A 26,360-nucleotide genomic window follows, 5' to 3' on the forward strand; every position below is an offset into this window, starting at 1 on the left:
AACAGATGAGGCTTTGATTCTTTTTTATCTTTCCCAGTTCAGAAATTATGTGTTCAGTTATGTGTCTGCGATGTCATTTTCTTCACTATTCCTTTCAATGAGGCGCTGCATACCAAGCACACGTTTGCTGCCACATCACCAATCATTGAACATTTTAACTCTCTAAAAATCAGAGGAAATGCTTCATTATTTACAATTTGGAAGTCATTATTTAAAATTTTGGCCAGTACTACACCACAGATGGCACATCCCCAACACTTTACCTAGCATCGCTCATCTTAAAGTCGTGTCGCACAGCGGCAGTAACAACAACGCTTAACAAGAATGTCCTTTATTTTCCCAAATATCTTGGTACACATCCATAGATCGGTTCAAGGGTGAGAATGATGCGAAGCATTAACCTGAGTTTCACAAAGGTGCTGATGGCCATTCCGGTGGCCCTTCCACAGCGAACACCGTTCGTGCAAACGTGACGGGCAAAGGATCCAGGGCACGATTTCGCTATTAAAGATAGAAAAGATACCCTCTTTCCTAAAAAGCGTTTGGGACACCGTCCACGTTTTGCCCGAGCACATCCACTGCACGTTTGAATCCCCCATTGGGACTTTTCCCGGAGAATTTAAAGTTTTGGGGTTTTTGTTTGTTTGTTTGTTTTGTTGTTGTTGTGTTGGTTTGGTTTTTTTTTTTTTTGGGGGGGGGGGGGGGAGCGACTATTTTAATTAGCCATCCGGGCTCCTGATGATAATTGATAATACCGTTTCCCCACTGGTTTCACGGTCGCTACTTTCACCCACCTCTCTACACCCCACCCCCACCCCCCCAAACCCCGATTCCCACGGCGACACCCCCAAAACACCCCTCCAAAGGCCTTCTACCACCCCACTGCCCCTCCATCCTCCCCCCCCACAGCGGCAACCCCCGAGCTCGCCCAGGCCTCCCCCCCCCCCGCTCCTGCCCAGGCCGCCCGCACTCCGCGCACGCTCCGCGGCCGCGGAGCGTGCGCGGAGTGCGGGCGGCCTGGGCAGGAGCGGGGGGGGGGGCGGAGGGAGAGGAGGAGGAGGAGGAGGAGGAGGGAGAGGAGGAGGAGGAGGGCCGGCCCGGCCCGCCCGCAGCCGCCGCCGCCGCCAGCGCCGCCATGATGCTTGTTTGCTTTCAATGAGTGTGAGGAGGAGGAGGCGGGGGGGAGCCGCTCTCCCGTCCGGTCCGCGGCAGGAAACAAAGAGCCAGGCAGGCGGCGGAACGAAGGCGGCGGGGGGACGGGGATGCTGCAGCCACAGGTAGAAGGGGGGGAGGGGGGATTTTGGAGAAGGGAGGGGGGTGGGGTGTCTTCGGTCGGGGAAGGGGGAGCAGTACTTCGCCGGGGTGGGGGGTACTGCGGCGGGGGGGGAGGGGGGCTTCCCTCAGAGTTTGGCGGGGGGCGCTCCGCCAAACCTGACGGTTTGGGGGGTGTCATGGAGGGGGGGATAGGCCCCTCTGGGCGTGAGGGGGCTCCGCGGAGGGGGGGAAGCGCTGGGCCCCGGGCGGTTGTTGCTGCGGGGACGGGCCGAGGCGGGGGAAGGCCCCGCGGCCCGGGGAAGGGGGTTGGTGGTTGGGGGGGGGGAACGTCTGGCATCGAGGCGGGGAAAGGGGGGTTCCGCCACCGGGAAGTTGCCCGACCGGAGGCCGGTAAACACCCACCCGGCGTGCGGGGAGGGAGCCGGGCCGGGCGGCGCCTCGCAGGGAGCCCGGGCGTCTTTGCATCGGGAAGGCAATTAAGAGAAATTAGTATAATGGCATCTGGAAGCCTGAAGTTTTTTGTTGTTGTTGGATTTTTTTTTTTGTTGGGTGTTTCTTTTTTTTTTTTTTTTCCTCGCTGTGCAATTGAGTTTAAAATAATTAAACAAAGGCAGAGAGGGAAATGACATCAAGCTGGTAATTGCCCGTCCAGCCTCAGCGCACGGTTTCCCCTTTCTCGCCGCCTCCCCGGAGGCCTCAACTCAGCCCGCACCGAGGGCCGGCAGCGCTGCCTGTCAGCGGAGCGCCTCGCCTGCTCCGCCGGGAGCTGCCGCTCGCCCCTCCCCGCCCCGCCGGCAGCGGGAGCCGCGGCCTCGCTGGCGCCGGGGCCCGGGGCGGCCCTGGCTCGTTCCGGCGGAGGCAAGCGCGGGCAGTGATTGTCAGCCGCGGCGGCCAATGGGGGAGCGCGGGGGGCGGGCCGCGCGCCGGCACGTGAGGCCGGGGGGGACAGACGCATGCAGGGATAAACAGAGGGGAATTGGGGCGGGCGGCCCCGGGGGGGGGGGGAGGGCAGAGAAACCGCCGTCCGAACAGCGATTACTCTTTAATTGAGCTGATTAGGAGGGGATTTTTTTTATTGCGTTTGGTGGACTCGGGGAGATGGGGGGGCCTGAACACCCTAACGGGGTGCAGGGCTCCTGCCTCGACTGCGGAGGGGGTGGCTCCTGGACTGAGTGGTCTGCCATCGTCCCCACAGGGCAGCTTGCCTCGTTTAGGGTTTCGTAGAGAATTTTAAGCCTGGGATCAGACAAGGCTTTAGGAAAGAACCGTATCTATACACCTGTCTCTCCGTCTTGATATACACATAGGTTGCGAACACGTGTTTTGTCAGCAGTTTTTCCACAAACATTAAAAATTCATATGAAACCTACTTTGCTTGGTGTAATATAAGAAATATATTCAGAACAAATACACTAAAACGGGGTTTGCTGTGTTTGTTGTTTTTTTTTTTAATACAGATATTTGTATTTCCACGAATGTATAGAAAATTGTATTACTGAAAATACAACTTCACAGATGGGTATTTGCTATGTAACTAGAGTTGCAGATCTGCTGTTTTTTCATTTGATTTCTGGGGCTTATTTTCTTAATCTAGATTTTGCCACAATGGGTAACTAATTCAGAATTCAAGGGATTAAGAAATACCTGTGGTATTTGTCTGGCTTAAATAAAAAGATGTGCAAGTGTTGACTGGTAACTGTATTGTATCTTGCATTTTTTTTTTCATTCTAGAGCAGGTCTCGTAATTGGGAATTTATCAACATTTCCACTGGGGTAATTTTACAGGATTATCCGCCCTCTGTTCTTCCTGCTGGTTCATCTGGACTCTGTGGAGTTTGCTGCTAGCAATGAAGCCTTCTGTGGGGGTTTATTCATGCTATTACTGAAATGGAGCCCTTCGCATTTGGATTAACTCTTTGTTCCCTTTTCACCTGAATCGCTTGGATCAGTCCATTTATAAAAAAGGATACTACCATGCAGCTCTTTTCTGTTTGCATTTTGAAGTTGAACCCTGAATGCAGTCTTGATGTGTTCAGGCTGTTTACTTTGCTTGAATTTTAGAGGAAGAACTGAAATATAAAGATAGATGAGACTGTAATACTGCATGGGCAGGTAAATACTTTTTACGTTTTATATATGAAGACTTGAAAGCATGTTACAGAGGGTCACAAACTGTGTGAGCATGGTACCTTTTAAGGTAAAAATTATTAAGATCAAGCTGTACTAGATACCAGGAAGAAATTCTTCTAAGCAAGTGCAATGTTCATGATGGAGAACACTGTCTTTAAAATGGGGTAGAATGCTCCCAAGATAAGCAAACTGAACATTTTTTCAAACAAACAAAAGCATCTATTTTTGAAAGCATGGCAGTGTAAATTAAAATGGTTCTGTTAATCGATCACCAGAAAGCTAAGTATTTTTGTTTATAGTGCAATGTGCCTTATTATTTGGGTCACCACTGTGCCTCGGAGGCTGGGTGGTGACCAGGAATTCCTCCTTCCAGTTGTGCAGCACCTGCTGCAACAGGCAGTCCCAGCTGTGGAGGCCCTGGTTCTGTTCACTAACAGAATATTGAGATGTAAAATTCTTCTCTTGTTTTGTCATGCAGTTTTGGCTATGCACGCATGTATATGTGCAGCGTGTAACATTACATCCCTGGCCCAAGTGGGGCTGCATTAAGTGGGGATTATACACACTGTCTTTATGAATGAAGATGCCTTCAGAATTGACAGAACATACAAGAATTGTCCCTTATTTCCAGAGGACTTTTTGCTAGGAGAAATGTGTAGTGCTAAAAGGTTACAGTTGTGTATGATGAGCTTGAAAAACTACGACTGACCTTAAAACCCCACAAGAATTGTTTTTTTTAAGGTCAAGAATCTCAACAGATCCTACCTCTAGATTTTCAGTCCTAGTTGCAGGAGATGGAGGCTGACCCTTGCCCTGTTGCATAGAATATATCTGGGTGGGTTTTTTCTATCTGTATATTGAGATTTTTTGCACTACTTTTGGTGGTACTTACTGGTACATTACTGAATCCAGTCTAAATTTAGACTTCTTCATGGTGTAATTTTGAAAGCTGTATACGTGAGTTGCTCAAACTGAGTCACTGCAGGGTTTCATCTGTTTTGTATTCCCTCTTCAGTGTTGGTGCTTCACACTTGGAAGTGTGATTATTGTACAATATCCTGCAAGATTATTAGCATTGTATAAAGTGGCATAATTTACGTTCCTACATTGAAATTGGTTTATAGAAGTCCACTCAACAGGGAAGCTTGGCATGAGCTTGGGGACCTGCGCTCACAATTTCTACATTGAGCAATTTCTGCAGTTGAAGTCTTGGAAGAGTTTACAAATGCTTAGGCAGGTCCCATAGAAAAAGCTGTTTAAATGCTTAACATGTGCTTTTGAGCTACTAATTACACTTCCAAGATGGTGCTTATTTAAAAAAAAAAAAAAATTGGCAACAACTCAATTTTCTCTTTTGTAAGACTGCAACATGAATCCTTTTGTTAATGCCTCAGAGGGCTTTTTTTAAGTGAAGGAATCAAGGAGAGGCTAGGAGCAGAAAATATATACGTGGTTGTTTACTTTAGAAGTAAAATACTTGCTGTTAGTATTCCGATTTATGCTATAGTGGAGCTCTGCAGGAAGAGACCTAGGGTTTTTTTTAGTCTGGGAAAGCCGTGAGGTGTGTTATTGAGGCTGCCATGAAGATGTTGTGATAAGAGCCCAGATATTTTGATGGCACTCTTGAGTGCCTTAGTTCCTGTTCCTGGTACGCAACCTTTATTTTTAAAGTTAAGCAGCTTCCTACATTAAGCCTCTCCTAAAGATATTGTACCATTTTATAATACCAGTATCTCCAAGGCCTCCTTCAGCTCTTTCCTTAACAGGGCAGCAGTTTCAGTCTGAAGACTGAAGGTTTCTAGAACATGCTGAAGCAATCTGCGTGGTAATTCGTGTCATTAGGGTACAGCATCTTGCCATAGTTAGGAGATGAAGTAGTATACCGCAATTTGGCATATTGCTTATTACAAATAATCTGTGCAGCTTTACTGCTTGAGCTATTTTGGAGTATATTGATGAGTGAGGCACGGGTGCTGCAAGTTGATCTGACTTAAATGGCACTCCGCAAAAGTATCTCTCTGCCTAGTTTGCGGAGTCAGGATCAGAAAAAAAAACTTTAAGCACTGGCTGCACTTCACAGACAGAACCTTTAATGAGCTTTTTGGAACAAATAACACATTGAAGTGACACCTACAGAGACAGGAAGGTTTGAAGCTAAACTAAAACACAACTAGGTTTGAGCATGCGGAGTCTGGTGCGTATCACCTGTCAGAACAAGGAGACAGCATCGTAATGGCTAAATAATAAAAAGTATTAGGATGTTTTCTGCCCAACGTCAACCATTAACACTTTTTAATATTCTCTTAAAGAAGTTCTAAAAGTTGTCCACCCAACAGAAGAGCTTTGCCTTAAAACACAAAGGTCCTGTGGACTCAAAAGGAGTTTCAGTGCTGCCTTAATCACAACTGGCCTGTAAATAGAAGAGTACTTTCAGGGACAAGAGTTTTTAGGAACAATTGATCTGTTTGAAGAGTAAAACTAGGAAGGAATCCTTACTTTGCTGAGGAATGTCATGAAAGATCCACCTCTGGAGGTTTGAGAACCAATTTTAGAATAGTTGTTTGTCACGGCATAGGTGCTTTCTGTGTAGGGAGCAATGGGCTTGATCACCCCACAGTTTCTTCTGGTATAGTGTGTCAGGACTTTTTTTTCCAGTGACAGAACTTGGAAAGTTGCTACGCTGGTTGCTCATTAACTCCACATAATCTACATCAGTACAACTATCGTTGGAGTAATGCTGAAAACCAACCAGTGATGTGGCTGGAGTGGTAATACCTTTTTTTTTTAACCCACCAACAATAAGCCCCACTTTTTTAGCTGGGTATCATTGTTGGGTTTTGTCATCATCTCACAAACAGCTGCACCAACACGACAGAGGGGGATGGCGAAGTGGAACGTGGGGACAGGAAAGAAAGCTCGAGTTGGCTTTGCTGAGCAAGAGCGTGGCTGTGGAACAACATTCTCGGGCTTGTTTGTTTTTACTTCAAATTAAACCATCTATGAATAGTTTGGTTGCTTTTATCAGGATGTGGCTAGATGGGTAGAGCATGAGCTGCATGAATGAGTTCAGTAATATCCTGGACTTGAGTTAGTTTAGCAACTCCAATATTAACAAGCATTTAAATATCTAGAAATTATTTTTTTTTTTTTAGGAAGGCAAAGATTTTTGGATCTACATAGTGACATCTCATGTCAAGCTCTCGTTCAACTCTATAGCAGGAATGCTGAAAAGGAGCTGATGTCCAAACTTCATTTAAAATAGCTAGGTTGTCTCTTACTGTTAAGTTCTATTGCAAGGCTAAGAAAGAGAATAATGTTTTGATCAGCGACTTCATGTTTTCACCCACGAAACAACAGAAACACAGTAATTATTCTGCAGATGTACAAAGGAAAACATGGCAAGAAATGTTGTGGTATATGTGCCAGTATTTAGAATAGCTTACCAAGTTGGACAAAGATAAGAAAATATGTTACTGCGTTGTGAAGAATAACAACTAAACTGTCAAACGGGATTGTCTGGACACAACCAGTGGAGTAAAAGTTGGTATTGTATTAATGTTTTCGAGTGCAAGACCATTCTCATTAGCTTTCTGAAGATGTTTGTAGGTGAAGCTTTTAAGCCTTGGTCTTGCTGCCTATTTGCACTTTTAAAACTTGAAGCAAAATTTTTAAAACAGTACTCTTCATTTTAAAGTTGATCTTTTAGGTTCCATCTTGTTCGTACAGTGTATAAGTATGTAATGCAAGTAAATTCTTAAAGTAATTAGTGAAACTGACTGATCTTTTAATGTACTGGCATTTCAGAATACACTAAAATAGAAAATGCAAATATCTGCATGCTGTTTAGTACTCCTTAGCTAGCCAAAGTGTTTCTAGGGATACCAGTTAAAGGTCAGCCTTTGCTTTGCAATTTGGTTTTGCATTCATGTTTGTTTTGCATACAGCAGCCTTTTACTATAGGCATAATTACATACACTTGCTGATAATTAAGAACTATTCTAATCATCTGGACTATATCTATGCTACACTGAGAACATTTGGACATAATATTTCTAATCATTAAGACGTTGTGCAGGGTAAGGGGTGGGAACTGGAGTTCCTTATCGCAAGTCAGATAAAGTAGATCTATCTTGTAGGTCTGTCGAGAAGATGTAGCAGTCAAGGACCTCTGTGCTGTGTTGTGCCTTTTGTATTCCAACCATTGTAGAGTTCTCTTCTGAACCCACGCTGGTCTTTATAGCAACTGAACTTGGAAGCAAATTCTTTGCACTTGTGAAGCTATGGTAAATCAGTTTTCCACGTCTTCCAAGGTTTAGGGGGTTATATGTACACAATTAAAATATGTAGGTTGCTCATTCGATAGGAAATTGTGATTGCAAGTGGAGAATGAGAGGTTTGGAAAATGACAGCCTCTCTACTCCCTGCCACATACCTTCTAACCAGCCAGTTTGTATTTCTGTGAACAAGTAGTTAAGAAGGACAAAGAAACCTTCATTGAATTTGAAATACCCGCAGGTCAAAACTCAAAAGTATGGTCATCTTAAAAATATGAATTGACTGATTTTTGGACTTAAAATGTAAAGCCTGATCTAGTCAGTGCTATATAGCTCTACGGTGTAATCAAGTCCTGCTGGTTTGAAAACAGCAAATGCATCCTTTGATATTTATGGCCCAGTTGATCTGAACAAGGATCCTTTGCTTTTCTTAAGTTTCAGGTGGGTTATGTCTAATTTTAGTCAGCTTCAGCTAGATTAAAGGTTTTACAGAGCTTTATATATATATATTTTTTTTTTAAAGAATATTAAAGCATCTGTCTACTTCTGACTTTTCTGTAGTAGAACTTACATATGCTGATTTTGCATATATAACTCCTGGTTTAGTCATTTTCCAGATGTACTCACATGAACTAATGTGTATTGACTTAATCAGTATCATGTATTTATTATTACATAGTTGTAATGCATGTTCCCATCCCACTGCATTAGCTAAGTATGAAAAAGAGGAAGGGTAACTTGTGGTTTTATATTTGCAGTCATGTAAAGTTCTAGTTTTAGAAATCTTAAAAAATATGATGAAGAAGCATTACTTCCCCGATGAAGCCATTAAATCTTAATATACCAACAGCCATTAAAATTTGATCCTACCAAGTGAAAAAGCACTTGGAATGAATCAATTGACTTTGTGTTGACTCAACAGCATTTTTATTTTTTTAATTTAGATTATTCCAACATTAAGCTATAAATTAGGTTAAAGGGGTCTTGACACTTTGCCACGTGTAATTGTTGAGTCTCTTGGGGGTGGGGAGTGTTTCAGGAGTCATTTGTGTGCTGCTTCACTTCTGCCTGTGCACACAGCTATTGCGTGCCATCCCTCCCCACACTAGGTAAAAGGAAATCTTTAATTCACAGCATGTATTCTGAAAAATTCAGGTGTTACCCTTTAGCTCATTTCCCAATCAGATTTTTCCTAGTCTTATTTTTTCAAGCTGTATACATTAAAATGAAATGCCAAGAGTGTTTGCACTAGTCAACAAATAATAGGTGTTTACACAACAGACTTGATATTTACTTAAAGTAGCATACTAGTAGGGAAAAAAAAATGTGTTTCCTTGCAACACTGATGTTTTCTTTGTGTATATTTCAGTAGAGCAATCTTGTTCACTCCTACAAAGTTAAATGTAAGGTTGTATTTCAATAGATAGGCAAGTCCTCAAATTTCTGTTTACTCAGCATCAAAATATCTGTTACTTTAGTTCGAATATGCTTTAATATGGATTCCTCTAATTTGAGGAAGCTTTAATTCTTTCTATTTTTTCTTTCAGGTGGTCTCTTACACATGTATTTCTGAACTTTGGTTTATGTACTTGCACATTTCTGTGTTGCAGCAAAATATAACCAGAAGCTATATTTCATAGCAGGATGCATGTGTTCTTCCATATTATGGTGTATACCTGCTAGTAGTTGGGAAATCCAAAACTGTAGGTGTATGTTAGGATTTGTTTTTAAAAAAACAAAGTTTCAGTTTAGTATGTTCTGAATATGATATTGATAGAAATAAGACTGACATGAAATTCAGAAGGATTTGTAGGAACAATATCAGGGACACAGAAAAAACATATCGTTCTCTAGTTTAAGTTTTATGTTGGGGGGATCCCAAATAATTTTAAATAAGACTTTAGCTGAAGTGCATTAAACTTACTTCACATGATACTTGAGGGTCAGCTGGGATGCACTGGGTACTTGCTTCCTTTCCTCCTCATGGTATCTTGCCTATGAATACTTTTTCCATCATTTTTTGGTATTAAGACCACTATCTAGTTTGTTGCCTGTGCATGCTATAGACTGAGGGTAAATACAGTCATTGACTCGTTGACCATGTAAGTTTTGTAGGGACTGACCTTTATCGTAAGCCCGTTGAAGCTTCTGTTGCTTTTCTGTGAGGAGGGAGATGTTGCACCTTGTCATCTCAGCTGGGGCGGTGTCCCTTTGCGCAGGGCTGTTGCTTCGTGCTTTAAGCTAAATGTAATTAAGTTCTCATAGAAATTAGTAACTTGCCCACTAAAGTGCCACTGGTGACAGGAAAGTGAAAGCAGTAATCCTGATTCATTTTGGAAAAGCACTTGTGTAAAGACTGGGGAGTGGGTCTTAGGGTGGGAATGAGCAAATCTTAAGTTTAGTAGTAAAAACTGAAATTAACTTAAAGTTTTGGTTGTTTTTTTTTTTTTCCAAAACACAATGGTTCTCTTTTAGATGTACTCCTGCTCCTTTTGAAGAGGGTCACTGTTTGGAGTTTAAAGGAGTAATTTCTGTTCTTTCTAATGAAGCTCAACAGTGGAGGTTAACCCTTTAAACACAGCTTAACATTTCTGATTAGCCTATACATTGCCGGAACTGTTACAACTTTAGGTTATCTAAAAAGCAGTGTACTTTGCCTTCAGTTACGCTTTCAGACTTTGTTCAGTGTTACTATTTAACTGATGAGGGTGAGGGGAGTTGGAAGGAAGATTTTGCTTCCTGCTGTGTGGGACCAGATTTCAGGTAGACAATTCTGGGATTGGAATCAGGACAACAACATAAACAGCTGTACTGCAAATCTATATGTGCATTACTGCTATACAGCAATAATAATACAGGAAGCTCAGCTCCCATAAATGTATTTTTTTCCTCTTCCCCTTTAGCTTTTTGGGCAGTTTAATTCTCTTTGTCATCTCCTTTTGTTGCCAGACAAAAGTCAGTGCTGTTGCAAGAGCAGAGTGGAAATACACGGTCCTGGGGAGGAAGGAACTGGAGCAGGACCAGCTCAGTTCTGCTTCGTGCCTTGTAAAACCACAGTGCAAGTGGCGGGGGGAGGGAAGGAGGATCCTAAATTAACTTTGAATTCAAGGCAGATCATTCAATTTAAGAAACACTTATATTTATGGGGAAAGTCATTGGAACCCATTTTTAAATGAAACTTTGGATTGCATGGAAGAGAGTTTCAAAGTTAACAGCACAAGGTTACAAATGAATGGTCTGGGATGAGCTTCCAGTATGAGGGTTTGGAGAAAAAAAACTCTTCCATATGTGCTATCATTTTCTTACAAAGTCTTTGAGCATCTTAATGCATTGTTTGTAATTAATAGGAAATACTGTAGATTGCATTCTCTCCTGCTACTTTTCAGCAGTGCAGAAGTCATTTATTTGGTAAGTAATACTGTACTGCATTGATAAATGGAAAGTTACTTAAATTATCTTGTTACTTTTAACTTTGTTAGATCTAGATTTGTATTGTTTATGAACTGTGTTTAATTAAAGTAGCAAGAAGTTTGAGTAATTCTTCATTTGATCTCAGGTGTGGTGCTACTTTGTTTACTTCCCCCTCCTGGCTATCTGCTTATCTACAGCAGCTTCATTAGTGATAAGTAATACGAAGTGGGAGGGAGTAAAGAAGTCATCAACATGTGTCAAGAAGTTTCAGAAGGGGAGTTGTAATGCTTCAGCAAAGCGATCTTGAGGTATTTATAAGTATTTGTAAGTGGGATTTGTAGATGCTGTTTAGTAAGTATTGAAATAGTTATTTCAGAATGGTTGATTAGATCAGATAAAGCTGTACCTGAACATCAACCCGTGCCGCTCTCACCTGTTCCATGTTTTCTATGAAGTTTAAAAATTCAAGTTTTCTTTGCCTAATTTATATTTTTATATGGAAGAAGCTGGTGTTTCTAGGAGAGTTTTTATAGCAAACTTGATGTCTATAGTTATGTTAAAGTTAATGCTATAAAGGATTGATGGTAAACTGGGCCTACAGGAGTTGTCTGATGTGTTTAGTTTTGAAATAGAGTTAATTTATCTGTGGTATTAGAGAATGCATTTCAGGAAATTAAGAACTGCTGTATTTTCTATTGGTTTGTTTTTTTCTTAAAGCCCACCTTACTGCTTACGCTCAAGGAAATGGATCACCTACCTGTGTTGGTTAAATCGTTCTGCACACCATCTTCCAATGTCACAAAAATGGCAGAAGGGAAGGACAGAAGAAAAGTCAGTGTCTTTCCTGCCCTGTCACTCAGTTTCTCCAGACTATCATCTCTCATTTCAGAGGCATTATTTATTGGTAGTTTACATAGCCATCTGGAGCATTAATTGCCTCACAGCTTAACTTCCACCTTACACACACCTACAGCCTAAGAGACTTACCATTTCCAAAGTCTTGTTGTGCAACAGCCCAAACTCTTTCCATTCTTGTGTAGCTAAACCAGCTTAGCCGTCAGGCCACTGCCTCTCTTCTAGACCACCATCTCCTCCTGACCCCCTCCCTTGGGTGGTGCTGGGCTATAAGTGCTCCTGGGGAGCAGAGCCACAGCTGTTTTGCAGGGCTGCTGGTAATACGCCCTCCCTTCTCCAGGACAGCTCTGTGACCCACCACCTAGCCTGGGTTCCTCACCCGGGTGCGCTCATTGCTTTAATCTGGAGAGACAGGTGGCAATCAGTCCAGGTGCACCTCAACTGGGGACCACTTGGCTTTGTCTCCAGTGGTCCGCTCCTGAGTGAAGCCAGAGCCAGTGCTCCATCATCTACCTGCTGTAATTAGCCAGCTTTGTCAGCTCTTCTTCTAGCAGGTTGCCCTCCCTTCACTTTACAACCTTCAGGTTTTTTCCTTCTCTTCCTGATCCTCGTCATCCTCACCCTGCACTTCTCCCCGAAGGGGCCAGTGTGCCGCCGCTCTCCCCGGCCCTGTCCTTTCCCGGTGCCTCTCTGCAAACTTGGGCTTAAACCTGTGGCTACACTGAAGACTCAAGGTCTAATTCCGTGTCAGACCCTTTGCGCCGCTGACCTCATTGCCCTGGTTTTAGCGCCGTTTCTTTGGGGTAAGGAGTGTTAATTCTGTGTCAGGACTAAGTGTCCTGGGGTGGGAGCTCTTCTGTTTTTTAGAACTATTTAAATAACAATTTTAGCAACTTGGTACAAGATAGTAAGCAGTTTGATTTGCATTCAAACATACTTAAATGTCTTCTTCATAAAATTTACATGGTCTGGGGTGTGTTCTGGGCATCCATGTCATATCTTTGTTTATAAAGATTTTCTCCTTTATGAACCACCTTGCGGCGTGTGGTCACAGCCTAATGGCCAGTGGGGCTTTCCACCATCTGTGTTGGCGTAACTGAAAATTACAGGTGGTGTCAGCTCTTTTCAAAATGATAGTCATGGTAGTTTAAAGCTGCAGTTATCAATGGCTTTGAGGTTGTTGAACACCATTTTATGGCTCTTACTTAAAATTGCTTTAGTCTGAGAAAACCGTATCGCTTAGCCTGACGTTTACCTCAGCTTTTATGGTTCACTGTAGCAGCTCAGCAGGCTCTAAATTTGGATTTGGAGAGGTGGAGAAAGGAGGAGAGACAATGAGTTGTAAAAAGAGACGGATTTTATTGAACTGCTCCATGCTGTGAAATTCTGAAATGCAATTCCAGGTATTGTGCTTGTGTTTCACGATGTCCTGTGAAATACGACCCAAATTTAGCCTTGCTGTCAGGTCCTGAGAAACGTTGAGCTCTCCATGATGGATAAAGATGCCCTATCGCCTGGTGTGACGGTACCCGTGGTGTTCTGGTTCCGATGTCGGTGATGCTGTCAGGCAGCAGCAGCTCCCACAGCCAGGAGACTCAAAAGCATTTGCTGCTTTTTTTTTTTTTTTTTTTTTTTCTTCTCCTGTTAATCCTAAACAGCAGAGAATCGTCCACAACAGCGAGAAAGGGGAAACCATCAAGAGCAGGAGCTTTAATGAGAGGGAGAGTAGCGCCATGGATGAACCGGGAGTGCGGGGTCATCAGGATCCAGTGTTAAAACCTCAAATTCTTAAATCTCTAATTGTTGTAACACACATTAACAAAACCCACTGAAAAAGTATGTCATCCTCTTCTGGTAGTGAGGAGCGATATGCTGCTGGTACCAGCAAGGCTGTTAATTAGTGCGTGTGATTGAATGTGCTCTGGGGAATGTTCGTGGCTCTGTACTGAATGAGATTTCTGTCTCTCATATACCTGCTTCATTTCTAGAAAAATTGGAACATATTTATTAATTCAGGGAGCTGCATCAAATGACCGAGGAAGATAAATGTTTCCTGACAAACTGGAGCATTCCCGTGTGGCATAGGTCTTTGTGAATTATGTATAATTATATATAGCAATTTCAGAAGAGATACTCTGTACGTTACTTCGCCGTATATTATCGCACTAGTTGTGTTGTTATTGCAGGGAGAAGTTATGCTTTTTACCTTTCCGGTGGTTATAATCCAGCCTTATCTCCTTTAATTAGCTTAGGTTGAAGAAGAAAGTGTTACACTTGGTGATTCCAGTGCCCTGGGTACTCCAGTGCCTTCATTCTTCCAGGAGCTCCACCCAGCTGCTATTTATAATCTCACCCGTTTACCCACAATTCACTTTTTAAAGGGGAATTTCTTTTCACTGCAGAAATCTGTTTTTGACCAGTAGTGGGAGTGGGAAAGGGAAGGAGGAGTGTGAATTAGTAAAAGAGCTGTTGTCTTAAAGTAAGCTGTGGTGCTTAAAAGCTTTATCTTAACTTTCCGTTAATTATGCATCTCAGTTATGGGGGGTTATGTTGTTGGTTTGTGTTTTTTTTAACATGCAGAGTAAACATTTTCCAGTATAATCAATAAACAGATAATAAGTCTGGATGATAGTCTAATTTACTACCAGTAATTCCTTGTTTATTCCCTATGTAATTACAAAACTTTTTTCGTGTATTCATTTTGTCTGGGATATGAAAAAATTAGAAAGCCTTAAAAGATCTGGTAGGTAGGTGTGCTCGTGAGTTTGACCAGTATAGCTTTTTCTTAATTGAGTGTTTTGGGGTAATGTTATAATATTTTTGTAATTTATTTTACTTAATAATTGCACAATATTGCTTGTAATGTGTTTGTAAATGTGATTGAGCCAGCATTGTTTAATTTGCCTCTTTCATACAAATAATTTTATAGCTTGTTGCTTGTGCCTTTCTGTATGTATTTTGCATGTGGCAGCTTAAGATAGATAAATCTTTGCTGTAAAAGGCTCTTAGATATATGTAGGGCAATGCAAAAGCATTATTCTTAATTGCGATTTATATTGGAAGTCCTATGTAACTTGAAAACACGGAGCTAATTTGTAAATTAATATAGTATTGATTTATTTATTTAAAATCTATGTAAGCTGGTTTTCCTCTTAAACTGACTAAAACCCAGATGTATTTCTCCTGGCGCAGAGGAGAGCTAGTTCATGGTCCAGGGAGGGTTATGGCATAGGGCTTTAGTATGAAGCCAGGAATACCTTCCTTCCCCCCCCCCCCCTTGCAGTGAAACAGTACCAGCATGTTGATGTACAGGCAAGCTGGAATTAGGGGAGTTTTTGAGAGGAAGGAGTTTTTTTGGAGAGGAATTTTTGCCACTTCTCTCTCATGGTCTATGATTGGGTATGGTAAAAAGAGACAAGAAATTAAAAAAAAAACATTTCTTGTAAAGTTACCGGGAATGACCTGAAAGACAGTGAAATTGACTTAAATTTCAGTGTTTAACACCTGGCTCAAGAAAGTGATAGAAACGCCTACCTCAGGTACAGTATTTTAAGATTGCAAAGAGTAGGATGAGGGTTGGATTACAACCTATAGTTTTGCAGGCTTAAAGAGCTGAAGATCTTTTTGAAACCTTAATTCCCTTCTTGGATGCTGAATTGTGTGAAGAGTTAAGAATTGCAGTAACACCTGGAACTGATAGATAGTCAAGGTTATTAGCAAATGTTTTCTTTATAGTTTGTACGAGGGAGAATCCAGTGGTGGTGATTGTCGCTTTTGGAAGTTTCATTGATGAAGAACCAAGAGCCTGCAGTAGGATGGATTGATTTGAAGGACACAGTGACATATCCATGAAAGGCGGCAGGATACAATGTTTGTGTTGGTTTACAGATTTTGTTAAATTTGTCTGCCATTGTAGGAGCATCGGGAATCTTATGTTCTTCTATTTTATAGCAGTCTTTCCCACTCAGTGGAGTTTGTAAATGGGCACAGGTTATCTTTATCTGAAGTTTTGAAAAGTATTTGGAGCGAATGTCCAATATGAAATTTAACTGAAACAGAAATTACCTTTTAAAGAATTCTCAGTATATAATACCTTAATTAATTATTTGTCTTTTTTGTCTCAACAGGAATGCCCAAGGAAAAGTACGATCCACCTGATCCACGGAGGATGTACACAATTATGTCCTCAGAGGAAGCAGCCAACGGAAAGAAATCACACTGGGCAGAGCTGGAAATAAGTGGTAAGAAACTGAGGAATGGTCCCGAGTGATGAACTCATTGCAAATTAAGAGTAGCCTACACGGTACGGGTTGGATCAGAAGTCTGGAGTGGAATTACCAACCTCGAAGAGAGGCAGCATAGCAGTTGCCAGCCTTGGGGTGTGTCAAGGGAAGAGGTTGGGTTGGGATGATGTAGGGAGCTGTAGGAGAGGTAAGTTGGGGCAGGTGGGGAATCATAATGTGTAGGAAAGATGGGAAGGTGATGATGGGGATGTGAGCTCTTTGTGTTTTAAGAAGATGAGGTGGGTGAGAGCGTGGATTCAAGATCTGTTTTGTCAAAGAGAAGAGGGTGGAGTTGGGGATGATATGTAGACATATGCTGTTACTTTAAATAATGTAAAAACAGTGTTGTATTGGTCCATGACAGTATAGTTTCTATTGAAGCAGAAGTTTTCAGCTTAAAAGCAGTTGTAAATCTTTGCTCTGTTCTTGAGATTTAAAACAAAAAATAATAAAAAAGTTCCTCTAAGAACTGTGCTAGCTTTGAGATACTGTTTGACTTTTGAATCTTTTCATGAAAGTAACATAATGCTCAGAATTCATAAACATTAATTCCAACTAGTGTGGGACACCAGTCTCTCTTGTAGAGAGATTTGTGGAGTAAATTCTGATTTTGCTACATAAAGTGTGTTTACAAGGAAATTCAAGCAAATATGTTAAGAATTTAAACATAATTTTGTGATGATGTAAATTTAGGCTGAAATTTTGCTTAAATATGGAAGCTCTTTAAGGGAGTGCAAAAATTGCTATGTGGTATTTCTAAATGGTTATCCATTAGAAAAATTTATGGAAGGAAGAATAGAAATAGAGTTCTTTGAATTGTGAAGAGTCTTTCCATCCGTATCATTGAATCTGTGTCTTGCTTCAAGTGCCACGTGCCTTAACATGTGAATAGCATTCTTTACTTGAAGGTTACAGATGCAGAAACCTAGTTAAATGCTGCTTCAGGAATCAGCATTATGTATCGGCATTAGGCTTGGATATCCACTTGGACATCTGCTGCCTCTGCCTAAGGAAGTGCATTAAGTGATGGCTCTTTGCTTTCATGCCTGGTAATGTCTGATAGACATATAGACTGATTCCAGCCAAGAGAGGTGCAGGTAGTGAAGAGAACGGATGGATCAGTGATGTTGATTGACAGTCCTTTCAGCTACAAGGGTTTCTTTGATCACAGTCACCTGTTTGCGTTGTGGGCGGCAAGAGGTGTCAATTCAATTTTAAAAATGCAAAGAACTATTGATTTGTATTTAAAACCTTTCAAAAGATTTCTTAATGAGCATTACAGAGGCATGAGTCCTTTAAGAACTGTGTACATTTGCCTTGCAAAATAAAATGTGACAATGTTTTTGTTTTATTAATGTTCACACTGTCTTTTCCTTGCAAAATATCTGGTCATCTAATACAGAAAACCACAAATGTTTTAACTGCTCTCATTTAAATCACTGAGCTTTTTCACTGCAGGCTTTCTTATGCCACTCACTTTGTTATAGCTCACTGGAAATGATACCTGTATTAAACCTTTTGTTGCCAGGGACTCAGTCCCAGATACACGTGTATCACTGTTGGTTTCCCCAGGCACTAAATATGACTTCTTTTATTTTGAAGAAAGTCATTTAAGGAAAGGAATTATAGTGTGTATATGTTGGTATAATATTAACCACTGTTCTTAATATTGGTGAGTCGTGGTGGGTTTTCAAAGGCTGTCGCAAGTAACAAACTGGTGATGATAGACATCTTCTAATACTTTTGGTGCAGTGAGATGACTTCTGTAAACAAAAAAGGAGCCATTCCTGGGGGGGGGGAAATCTTGGAGAGAAGAAATGTTTTGAGACCTTCTGATGATATCTCACATTCCTTGCATGCAGCAATGTAAAAATCTTGATTCTGTCACGCAAATCCATGTTTCCACCCTTCAGTTTATACAAAAATTATGCCGTTTTTTTAAATATCTGGCAATAGTTTATGCAGCTTTTAGTCGAATGCCAGATGGAAATCCATGTTCTCAACTAAGCATTTTAGTCACCCTAAATATAGTGCTTGTATCTGTTCTTGGCTGGATTAAAGATTTTTGGTTTGAAAGATGTTGCACAGAAACATGGGGCAAGCCAAGGAAGCATCTTTCATCTCAAACATAAACTATAATTGAAAAAAATCTGTTTCTTACATCTCTGTTAATTATTGAATTCATGGTTAGTTAGTAAATGTGCCTCGTTTTGTATGGAGCCTGAGAAAGACAGATGTTTAAACCTGAGGTATGGATTGGAAAAAAACCAATCTAAGCATCCCTGGCAAAACCTTCCATTCTCTGGTGAGCTGCTGAATTTTTTTGATCTATAGAATCTGTGATTAATGGAATTTTCATTGACTAAAGTAATAATAATAAAAAACACAACAAAACAAACAAAACTCTCTCAAGCCCCCACCCCATACACACTTACAAAATGTGTAATTATTGCTAAACCCGTGTATTTTAAATATTCTATTTTCTTTTGTACATTCCTTCCATAGGGAAAGTGAGAAGCTTAAGTTCGTCATTGTGGACACTGACCCATTTGACAGCTTTGCATCTCAGTGACAATTCCTTATCCCGTATTCCTTCAGACATTGCCAAGCTTCACAATCTGGTATATCTGGACCTGTCCTCTAATAAAATTCGCAGTTTACCAGCAGAGCTCGGAAACATGGTGTCACTCAGGTATGTAAATTTTAACAGGAGTTAAAAATAGTTCTTTTATTATCTTTGTAGCAGGAGTTCAAATTTCAGCCTAATTTTTATGTTCTGGTAAACAAAAACCATAAATAAATTCCCCTTTCGTCACTTATTTTTATCTGTCTCCCTAAATACTTGGTATATTCTATGCAGCTATGGCAATGCTGGCTTTTCTGTGATCTCCTATTCTGATACATGACAGTATGGAATGAGCTTCAGAACTGCTCCGTTTGATAGCAATCACCCATTTTATATTTTTCCAAGTCAGGTTACCTCTTACCAGACTCTTTCCCAAATCTTTATGTGGTGTTTTTATCTAAGAAATATTGATAACACAAAAAAAGGCTTTTAACACATAGTAAGGTAGGAAAAAGGTCAGATTAAACATTCATAATAATGATAACTATGTTTTTTTTCTCTTCATCTTAAGAACTACTGTTTAGACTAATTACTAATTCTGTTTATTTTAGAACAACTGCAACTTGTCTAATATAATCTCCTTCCCAATTTTGCTATCATGTAACTGCATTCCTGTGTAAACTGAAGAGGAGAAAAAAAACTGAGGAGGCTCTAAACACCATTTTTTTTCCCCTCAATTTTACAATGCTAAGATGTTCATGGAATGATACTTCTTTTTTGAAGTGAAACATGAATAGGGATACCTATTTAAATTATAATTAAGGCTGCAGCATTTCACTTTATAAAAACACTGTTATGTAAAATATAAATGATTTATAGAAGAACAAATATTTACAGGCAAAATTCTTTTGCTCTTGACCCAGAGGAAGACCTTTGTCTTAGGTTTATTAGCCAGTTACTAGTAATTGCCTTCATTGCTTTTAATTTTGAAGACACTTATGGACACCTTTCTCAAATCCAGAAAACACTTGAGTCTAAAAGTAACGAGAATGTTATTGGAAGTAAAGAAGAAGACAATAGAGAAATGGACTGCCAGCACAGCTTTAATGAAACTGGAAGCAAAGCAAGTTTGCACATAGAAATATCAGTCATTGCATTTTCTTCTGCTTTAGAAAAGTCCACTCTGTTGGGGAGGATTAAACTTGCTGATTAAATTGGTACTAAAAGCTCAAATTCCAAAGCAGTTAAAGTCTCAACCTTGGAGGCTGAGCAAAGGGACCTTGCTTTTTAGAGCATAATTGGCAGCTCTGTTTTGTAGTGTGTTGTATGGTTGTTTTCAGCTGTGAAGTAGTAACACAAAGCTTTCTTTAGAACAGACTATTTCAATTAAAAGCAGTTATTAGTAACAGGCTTCTTCCCTCCTTTATCCACTCCTCAGGTATTGTGAGTTACCAATCCTAAATTTACTGGAACATTCTCAAATTCATCTTTGCACTTCATTATCATCCATTTATTTTCATCAGTCTTTTTCCTTTTATAATATCGCTATAAACTTAATACTCATGACATGGAGTTAGCTTAGCACTGTGTAGTCATCAGTAGTGTCAAAAGATATTAAGCCTTCTTCCCAACACTTTTCCCAATTTATTCAGGCTGATTCTATGAAGCTTCAGCTCTTCCAAGTTTTAGGTCTTCTGAGTAGAGACGGCTAAATTTTGTGAATGTGAACTGTGTAGCTAGGGTCTCGGATCACACTGGTTTTCTGTTTGTGACCTAAACATAACACTTGAGTCCAGATCTCTAGCTGTGAAAAGCCAGCGCGTTAGTCCACTGCACGCTCTCTGTCCTCAGTAACTGCAGTTGGTCCGTGATTTCTTTTTCACTGGGGTGAAAATGAAGAAAAACCCATAAGTGCATCCTACGTGATAGTGCTCTGTAGGTCTCAGCTGTGCTGGAGTTTGATGTTTCAGGCTGGCTCTTACTGCAGACGCTTCCTGTAGCTTTTGGGAAGTCGTTCAAACTAATGGTAATTCAGCACTGGGCATTGCTAATATCCTGAGCCACAGAAATAATTTGTGCTGTCACACTTGAGAACTGATAACAGGTCTTCCAGCTCTCACATCTGGAGCTCTGGGTTTGGTCTCTATGGCAAAGCTCGCCTAAGGCTCCTTGCGTCTACCTTCTTACTGCAGGTACTTGAAGAAAGACATGTCACGGCATTAAGATTTCTGATCTTTGTGGAAAGAGGAGAAAAAATAAACACTGTAATATGTTATCTTGGAGAGCTCAGATGTAAAACAGATTCTCTTGATATGCTTGAAAGAACTGGTGGGATTTGCTGTGATCCCCTTTGCTGTGTAGAGGGGGCGGGTTCTGCGGAGGCAAGGATCGTTAGAGAAAATAATTCTTTCATCCAAGAGAGAAAGTCTAATGATACCTACTACTGTGCCATTCTTCCAGCTTGGTGTTTTTCCTCTACAAGAATTTAGTATATGTTTTTGTAATTCATATATAACTTTTGTTTAGACTTCAGCCATGCTTTGAAAAACTCTTAGAGAAAAAAGTAGATTCCTAAAGAATAAATTAGAAGCTTTATAACGTCATATAGAATATTATCCCCCAAAATAATAGCCACTTAAATCTCAAATGTCTACGGAAGTGCTGAGAACTAGTGGAAATACTGATTATTTTTTTTTTTTTTTTTAAACCCTCATCCTCTTTTCTACCTGCCATGTGCCTCACTCATACTTAGAAACACCAGAATGATACAGTGGGCTTCTGAGTTTCTCTCTGAAGTATGCCCTTTTGTCTATGGGATTTTACATTGAAAAAAAAAAAAAAAAAAAACGAACCCCCAAAAAATCCCCAGTTGGCTAGGTGTGCTAGAGTCTGGCAAGCAGTTGAGCAATGACTTGGCATTTCTAGATAACCCAGTGAAATAAAAAGAAAGTCCCCTCCTGTATCTTCTTCCGCTATTGCGCACCCTGGAGCGTCTCTGAAACAAGCCACTTTACTTTTACTGAGATTTCTGAATAGGCCGTGAAATGGAGAGATTTTCTCACGAAGTCCTTGTTAGGGAGAGACCAAGCAGAATTTACTTTTGAAATGCAAGGCTGTGATGAGGAAGGTCTTCACTGCTTAAATGGGAATATGTTTAAGAAAGTGAAAAGCTCCTAACAACTCCACTTTCTCTGCCCAGTTCATTGGGATATCAGAATTCAGGACATGAATTCTGTTCCTGGCTATATATTGGTTTTGAAAGTTAAAAAGCACATATTTTGTCTTAATACTGACATTATGAAAACAAACAACAGAAAATTGCTATTGCAGAATGCTACTACATGGTAATGGTATAGCTCTATTCATACTGTCCTGGTCCTGGATTTTTTGCTTATTTGTTTTCTTGGATATAATTTCTCTTTATTTGGCCTTTAATCATACCCAAACTGTTTCATGGTCTGTTTTGTCAAAGCTGTTAGTGCTTCATCACTTGTGGTTATTAAAGTATTTAATTATTGCTAATGTTTACAAAATTTCTAACTTTTTAAGATGGACTCACCAGGTAGCTACTTTCCTTTGTACTTCAGCGTAATATTTATTTTGTCTATGTGTGTATGTTTGAGTACAGCAGGATTTCCCTAACTGTTGCTGTTTAGTCTTTGACTTTTTCAATATTGTGGTTTGCTGGTATATTGTGTCTTTTTTTGTTAAACTACTTGTACTATACTGCTGAAGACACACGTTGGTCCGTTTTCAGCCCTATATGATTCTTGCTCTGTCTACAGGGAACTACATTTAAATAACAACCTGTTACGAGTTTTACCTTTTGAGCTGGGAAAACTGTTCCAGTTACAGACTTTGGGTCTGAAAGGTACTATACTTTTTCTTGACATCCGTGCGTGTTTAACGATATTGCTTCTGAGGTGTAATGGCTGTAGACTGCTAGTTCATAAAATGTTACTGAGTAGTAATCCCAGATGTAGCTACTTACTCCACGTTTATAAATATTATTATTTAGGGATTACTTAAAAAAAGAGAAAGAACTAGTTTGGCGAAACGTTCCACACATAAAGAGGTTTGCTTCTCTTCCTGCAGAGCGAGCGGAAGCTTTCTGGTGCTCACATAGGGGTTGGTTACAGTGCTGCTTTAACTAAAAAAATTGAGCAGTTAACTGTAGGTATTCAACTCCAACCAAAGAGGGGATGTGCTTGGTACTGCTGTAGGGTACTGTGCCGTTTATGCAAGCAGCAATTTAAATCTTTTTCCATTTTTTTTTCTCTGAAGTGTATAGATTCTAGATATAAAATTGCTGACCTCGGGGTAACTTGTATCATAATATCATGAGCACTGAGTGATACAATACCTCTAAACACTGTTAAGTCTCAAAAGTCTGTTTCTTCTCCCCCTTAAAACCAGATAATTGCAGTGTGTGTTGTCCATGAAAACTTTATAATCCGCTTATGCGTTTGGCAGATGATAGACTCTCTACTCGGCTCTGACTGGCAAATACACTGGTGGTGGAAGTTTCACTCGTGTCGAGCAAAGTGAGCAGAGGTGGCTCCTGTGTTTGGCCTCATCAGCTCTGCCTGTGTGTTGTACCAGTTCTTCACTACTGTCAGATCCAACAACCGCCCATGGGGTGCTCAATCAGGAGACAGAGGCAGGAGGGAATGTGGTTAACTTCACTAGAGCTGTTCACACATCTAGTGTTTTGTGGGATTGAAGACTGCAAATCCGAAACCTCTAAGTGGTTCATAGTAGATGCAGTATCTTATCTCAGAGATGCCAGCCTTAAACGCTAACGTGTAAGTTCACAATGGTTCTGTATATTTTATTCAGTATTTCTGTAAATCTGTTTGCAGGAAATCCACTTACACAGGATATTCTGAACCTTTATCAGGAACCAGATGGGACGCGAAGGCTACTGAACTATTTGCTTGATAATTTGGCAGGTACTGCAAAAAGAAGTAAGTGATCATTCTTAAAACATTTATTTCTGCTGTGTAAAATAAACGTGATTATCACTTGTTGTATCTCTAAAATGTTCCCATAGTTTCAACAGAACAACCACCTCCAAGATCTTGGATTATGTTGCAAGAACCAGACCGTACAAGACCAACAGGTACTGTAACACTTTTGGTTTTTTTTTTTTTCTTCTCTTTTTCTTCTGTTATAAAAGCTGTGGATCTTTGCTATCTGTTTAAAAATTTTTGATGCTTAAATTAACCAATCATCTGTGCAGTGCTGACCAGACAGCTGAAGCAGTTCTATCTCAATTGGAACACCTGTTCCAGATTTACCCATCTTTTACTATAAAGTAATTTCTTCTTAATTAACGTCCTCCTCACAGGAATTGAAACTGTTGTCCACAATTAGTTAAATAGTTGTTCAATTAAGCCTGTTACAGTTCATTTGTTGGAGAATAAAAAAATGGAAGAACATGAGCATAACTTCCCCAAAGTGCAGAATTTTTTTCTTTTAAATAACCAATGTATCATCTTTGACTCGGCACTTTTCTTGCTGTTGGGGTTCAAGTCATGTTTAGTTGTTAACTCATTTTTTTTCTGCATGAATTGTCTAAAATACAGCCTTTTCTATTTACCTGCACACCAAAAATCTTAGTGCATTTCTCAATTATTGCAGTGTCCTCTCTTTCAGGTCTGATGTACGTTCTTTCCCCCCATTGATTTTATTAAGGCGGTTGCTTCAAAGATCATGATGTTAATGCAGCTTGTATTTTGCTGTCACCTATTTATTTTCAAAACGCTGGGCTTTGACCCCCAGTCAGCCAAGACTGTTGCGTCAGTTTGCTACATCTTCAAACACCTGTCTTGTTTCTTTTTCCTGAGTTGTACTACACGTTTGAGAGGAGCTCCCAATAAGCTTCCAAGTATCTCATTATTGTGCTGCAAATTCCTTAGTGCTTCTTCAAAACAAACGAAAAAGCCCAGCAAAACCCCCAAATGCATGCTGCTGGATTACCTGTCAAGTTGCCCCAAAATGTCTCATTATCACTCCTTTTCTAAATGAATACAGAGAGTAGAAGCTCCTTGTCTTTACACCTGAATTGTAGGCTTGTAGAAGTGGAAACATTTGGGCTTTTATTTTGCCTGTACTCTTACATTGTGTGAGGGCATCCTTCCCCTGCTGTGGATCTGTTACAGTTCTTGTTGGTAAAAATTAAGGCAGATTTCAAATAACCTATTTGAAGGGTTTGCAAACCCTTGTATAGCTAGCAAATGTAAGTGCTCAAATACAACTCCCTTGTTTTAGGCTTTTCACAGTAGAGCACCACTTAGCATAAAGTACATTTGTCTGCTGTTTACTGCATTAAACATATAAAGAGGGAGTTTGGGTTCTGTTTTCTAATTAAATGCTAGAAGACAGCTGCCATAAGTCCAAACTTGTTAGTCCTTCTAAGAAGATAAATTGCAATTTTTTTTTAGCATAGATATACTGCTGTGTTTTGGTTGAAGCAAATGAAGCATGAATTGATAAATTTGCGGAAGACAAAAGTGAAGAACATCATTTTATATATATATATATATAGTTAAATATTTCAGTGTGTAAGTAAAGTTGTTGTTTTGCAGCCTTGTTCTCTGTCATGTGTTACAACGTACTCTGTGATAAATATGCTACCCGGCAGCTGTATGGCTATTGTCCGTCTTGGGCATTGAACTGGGAATACAGAAAAAAAGCCATTATGCAGGAAATCCTGAGCTGCAATGCTGACATCATAAGTCTTCAGGTAAAATACATTTCTTTTCCTTTCCCATGTGCTGGTTTCTCTATATTAAATGTATTTACAGTAAATGGTCTGTTTTCAAAACCTTCTGAAAACAAAAGAAAAAAGAAGTGGTGTTTAGAGCATTATTTGTTGCTTGACATCAAAAGAATGCTTTTCAGCCCACACAGTTGGAATGTGAACCAGCAGCTGCTGATCAAAGAAATGTATGTGGGGGTGTCTTTGTGCCTGCGTGTGTATGTGGGGCCATAATTGACACATTTTCAAATAAAAGGCTTGAGATAATCGTAACTCTGGAGATTACAGAAATTCATTTATATTTTCTTAAAATAGGGATATTGCTCTCAAATTTGCATTCTCTGAGGTACTTAATTCTTAAATTTTTTTCCCTTAAATCTAATTTGAAAGTAATTTACACTTCTGAAGAATCTAAATAATATCAGTCTTCTGTATTTTGCTAATAGTACATTCATGCTGTGCTGTCTTTATAGGAGGTTGAAACAGAACAGTACTACAGTTTTTTCCTGGTAGAATTGAAAGAACGTGGCTACAATGGATTCTTCAGTCCAAAATCTAGAGCTAGGACAATGTCAGAACAGGAAAGAAAACATGTTGATGGTTGTGCAATATTTTTCAAAACAGAAAAGTAAGTGATGTGTTTTGCCAAGCCTTCTGTTGTGTCTTGCTCTATTTCACGTATCTTCTCAGGTCAGTCTATAGCTCAAACAGTTTGACATTAGACGTCCTTTTTGTAGCCATTCAGTGCTTCTTATAGAGCATCTCTATCATTAGAAAGAATGATCTATACAAGAGAAGTCATT

The 26,360-nt window shown here is 40.2% G+C and overlaps 1 protein-coding gene across 1 annotated transcript in view; it reads left to right on the forward strand.

Moving 5' to 3' along the window:
• Positions 1–1,183: 1,183 nt before the first annotated feature.
• Positions 1,184–26,360, forward strand: part of CNOT6 (CCR4-NOT transcription complex subunit 6) — a 33,586-nt gene continuing 8,409 nt past the window's right edge. Inside the window, exons 1-8 of the mRNA XM_082490138.1 lie at positions 1,184–1,277; positions 16,073–16,186; positions 18,734–18,920; positions 22,580–22,665; positions 23,657–23,761; positions 23,848–23,916; positions 25,385–25,542; positions 26,031–26,185. Coding sequence (XP_082346264.1) covers positions 16,075–16,186; positions 18,734–18,920; positions 22,580–22,665; positions 23,657–23,761; positions 23,848–23,916; positions 25,385–25,542; positions 26,031–26,185 — 872 coding nt within the window. The 5' untranslated portion in view covers positions 1,184–1,277; positions 16,073–16,074. The remainder of the gene's footprint in view (positions 1,278–16,072; positions 16,187–18,733; positions 18,921–22,579; positions 22,666–23,656; positions 23,762–23,847; positions 23,917–25,384; positions 25,543–26,030; positions 26,186–26,360) is intronic.

This window comes from Vanellus vanellus (genome assembly GCF_965231255.1).
Source record: "Vanellus vanellus genome assembly, chromosome: 13".
Taxonomy (NCBI): domain Eukaryota; kingdom Metazoa; phylum Chordata; class Aves; order Charadriiformes; family Charadriidae; genus Vanellus; species Vanellus vanellus.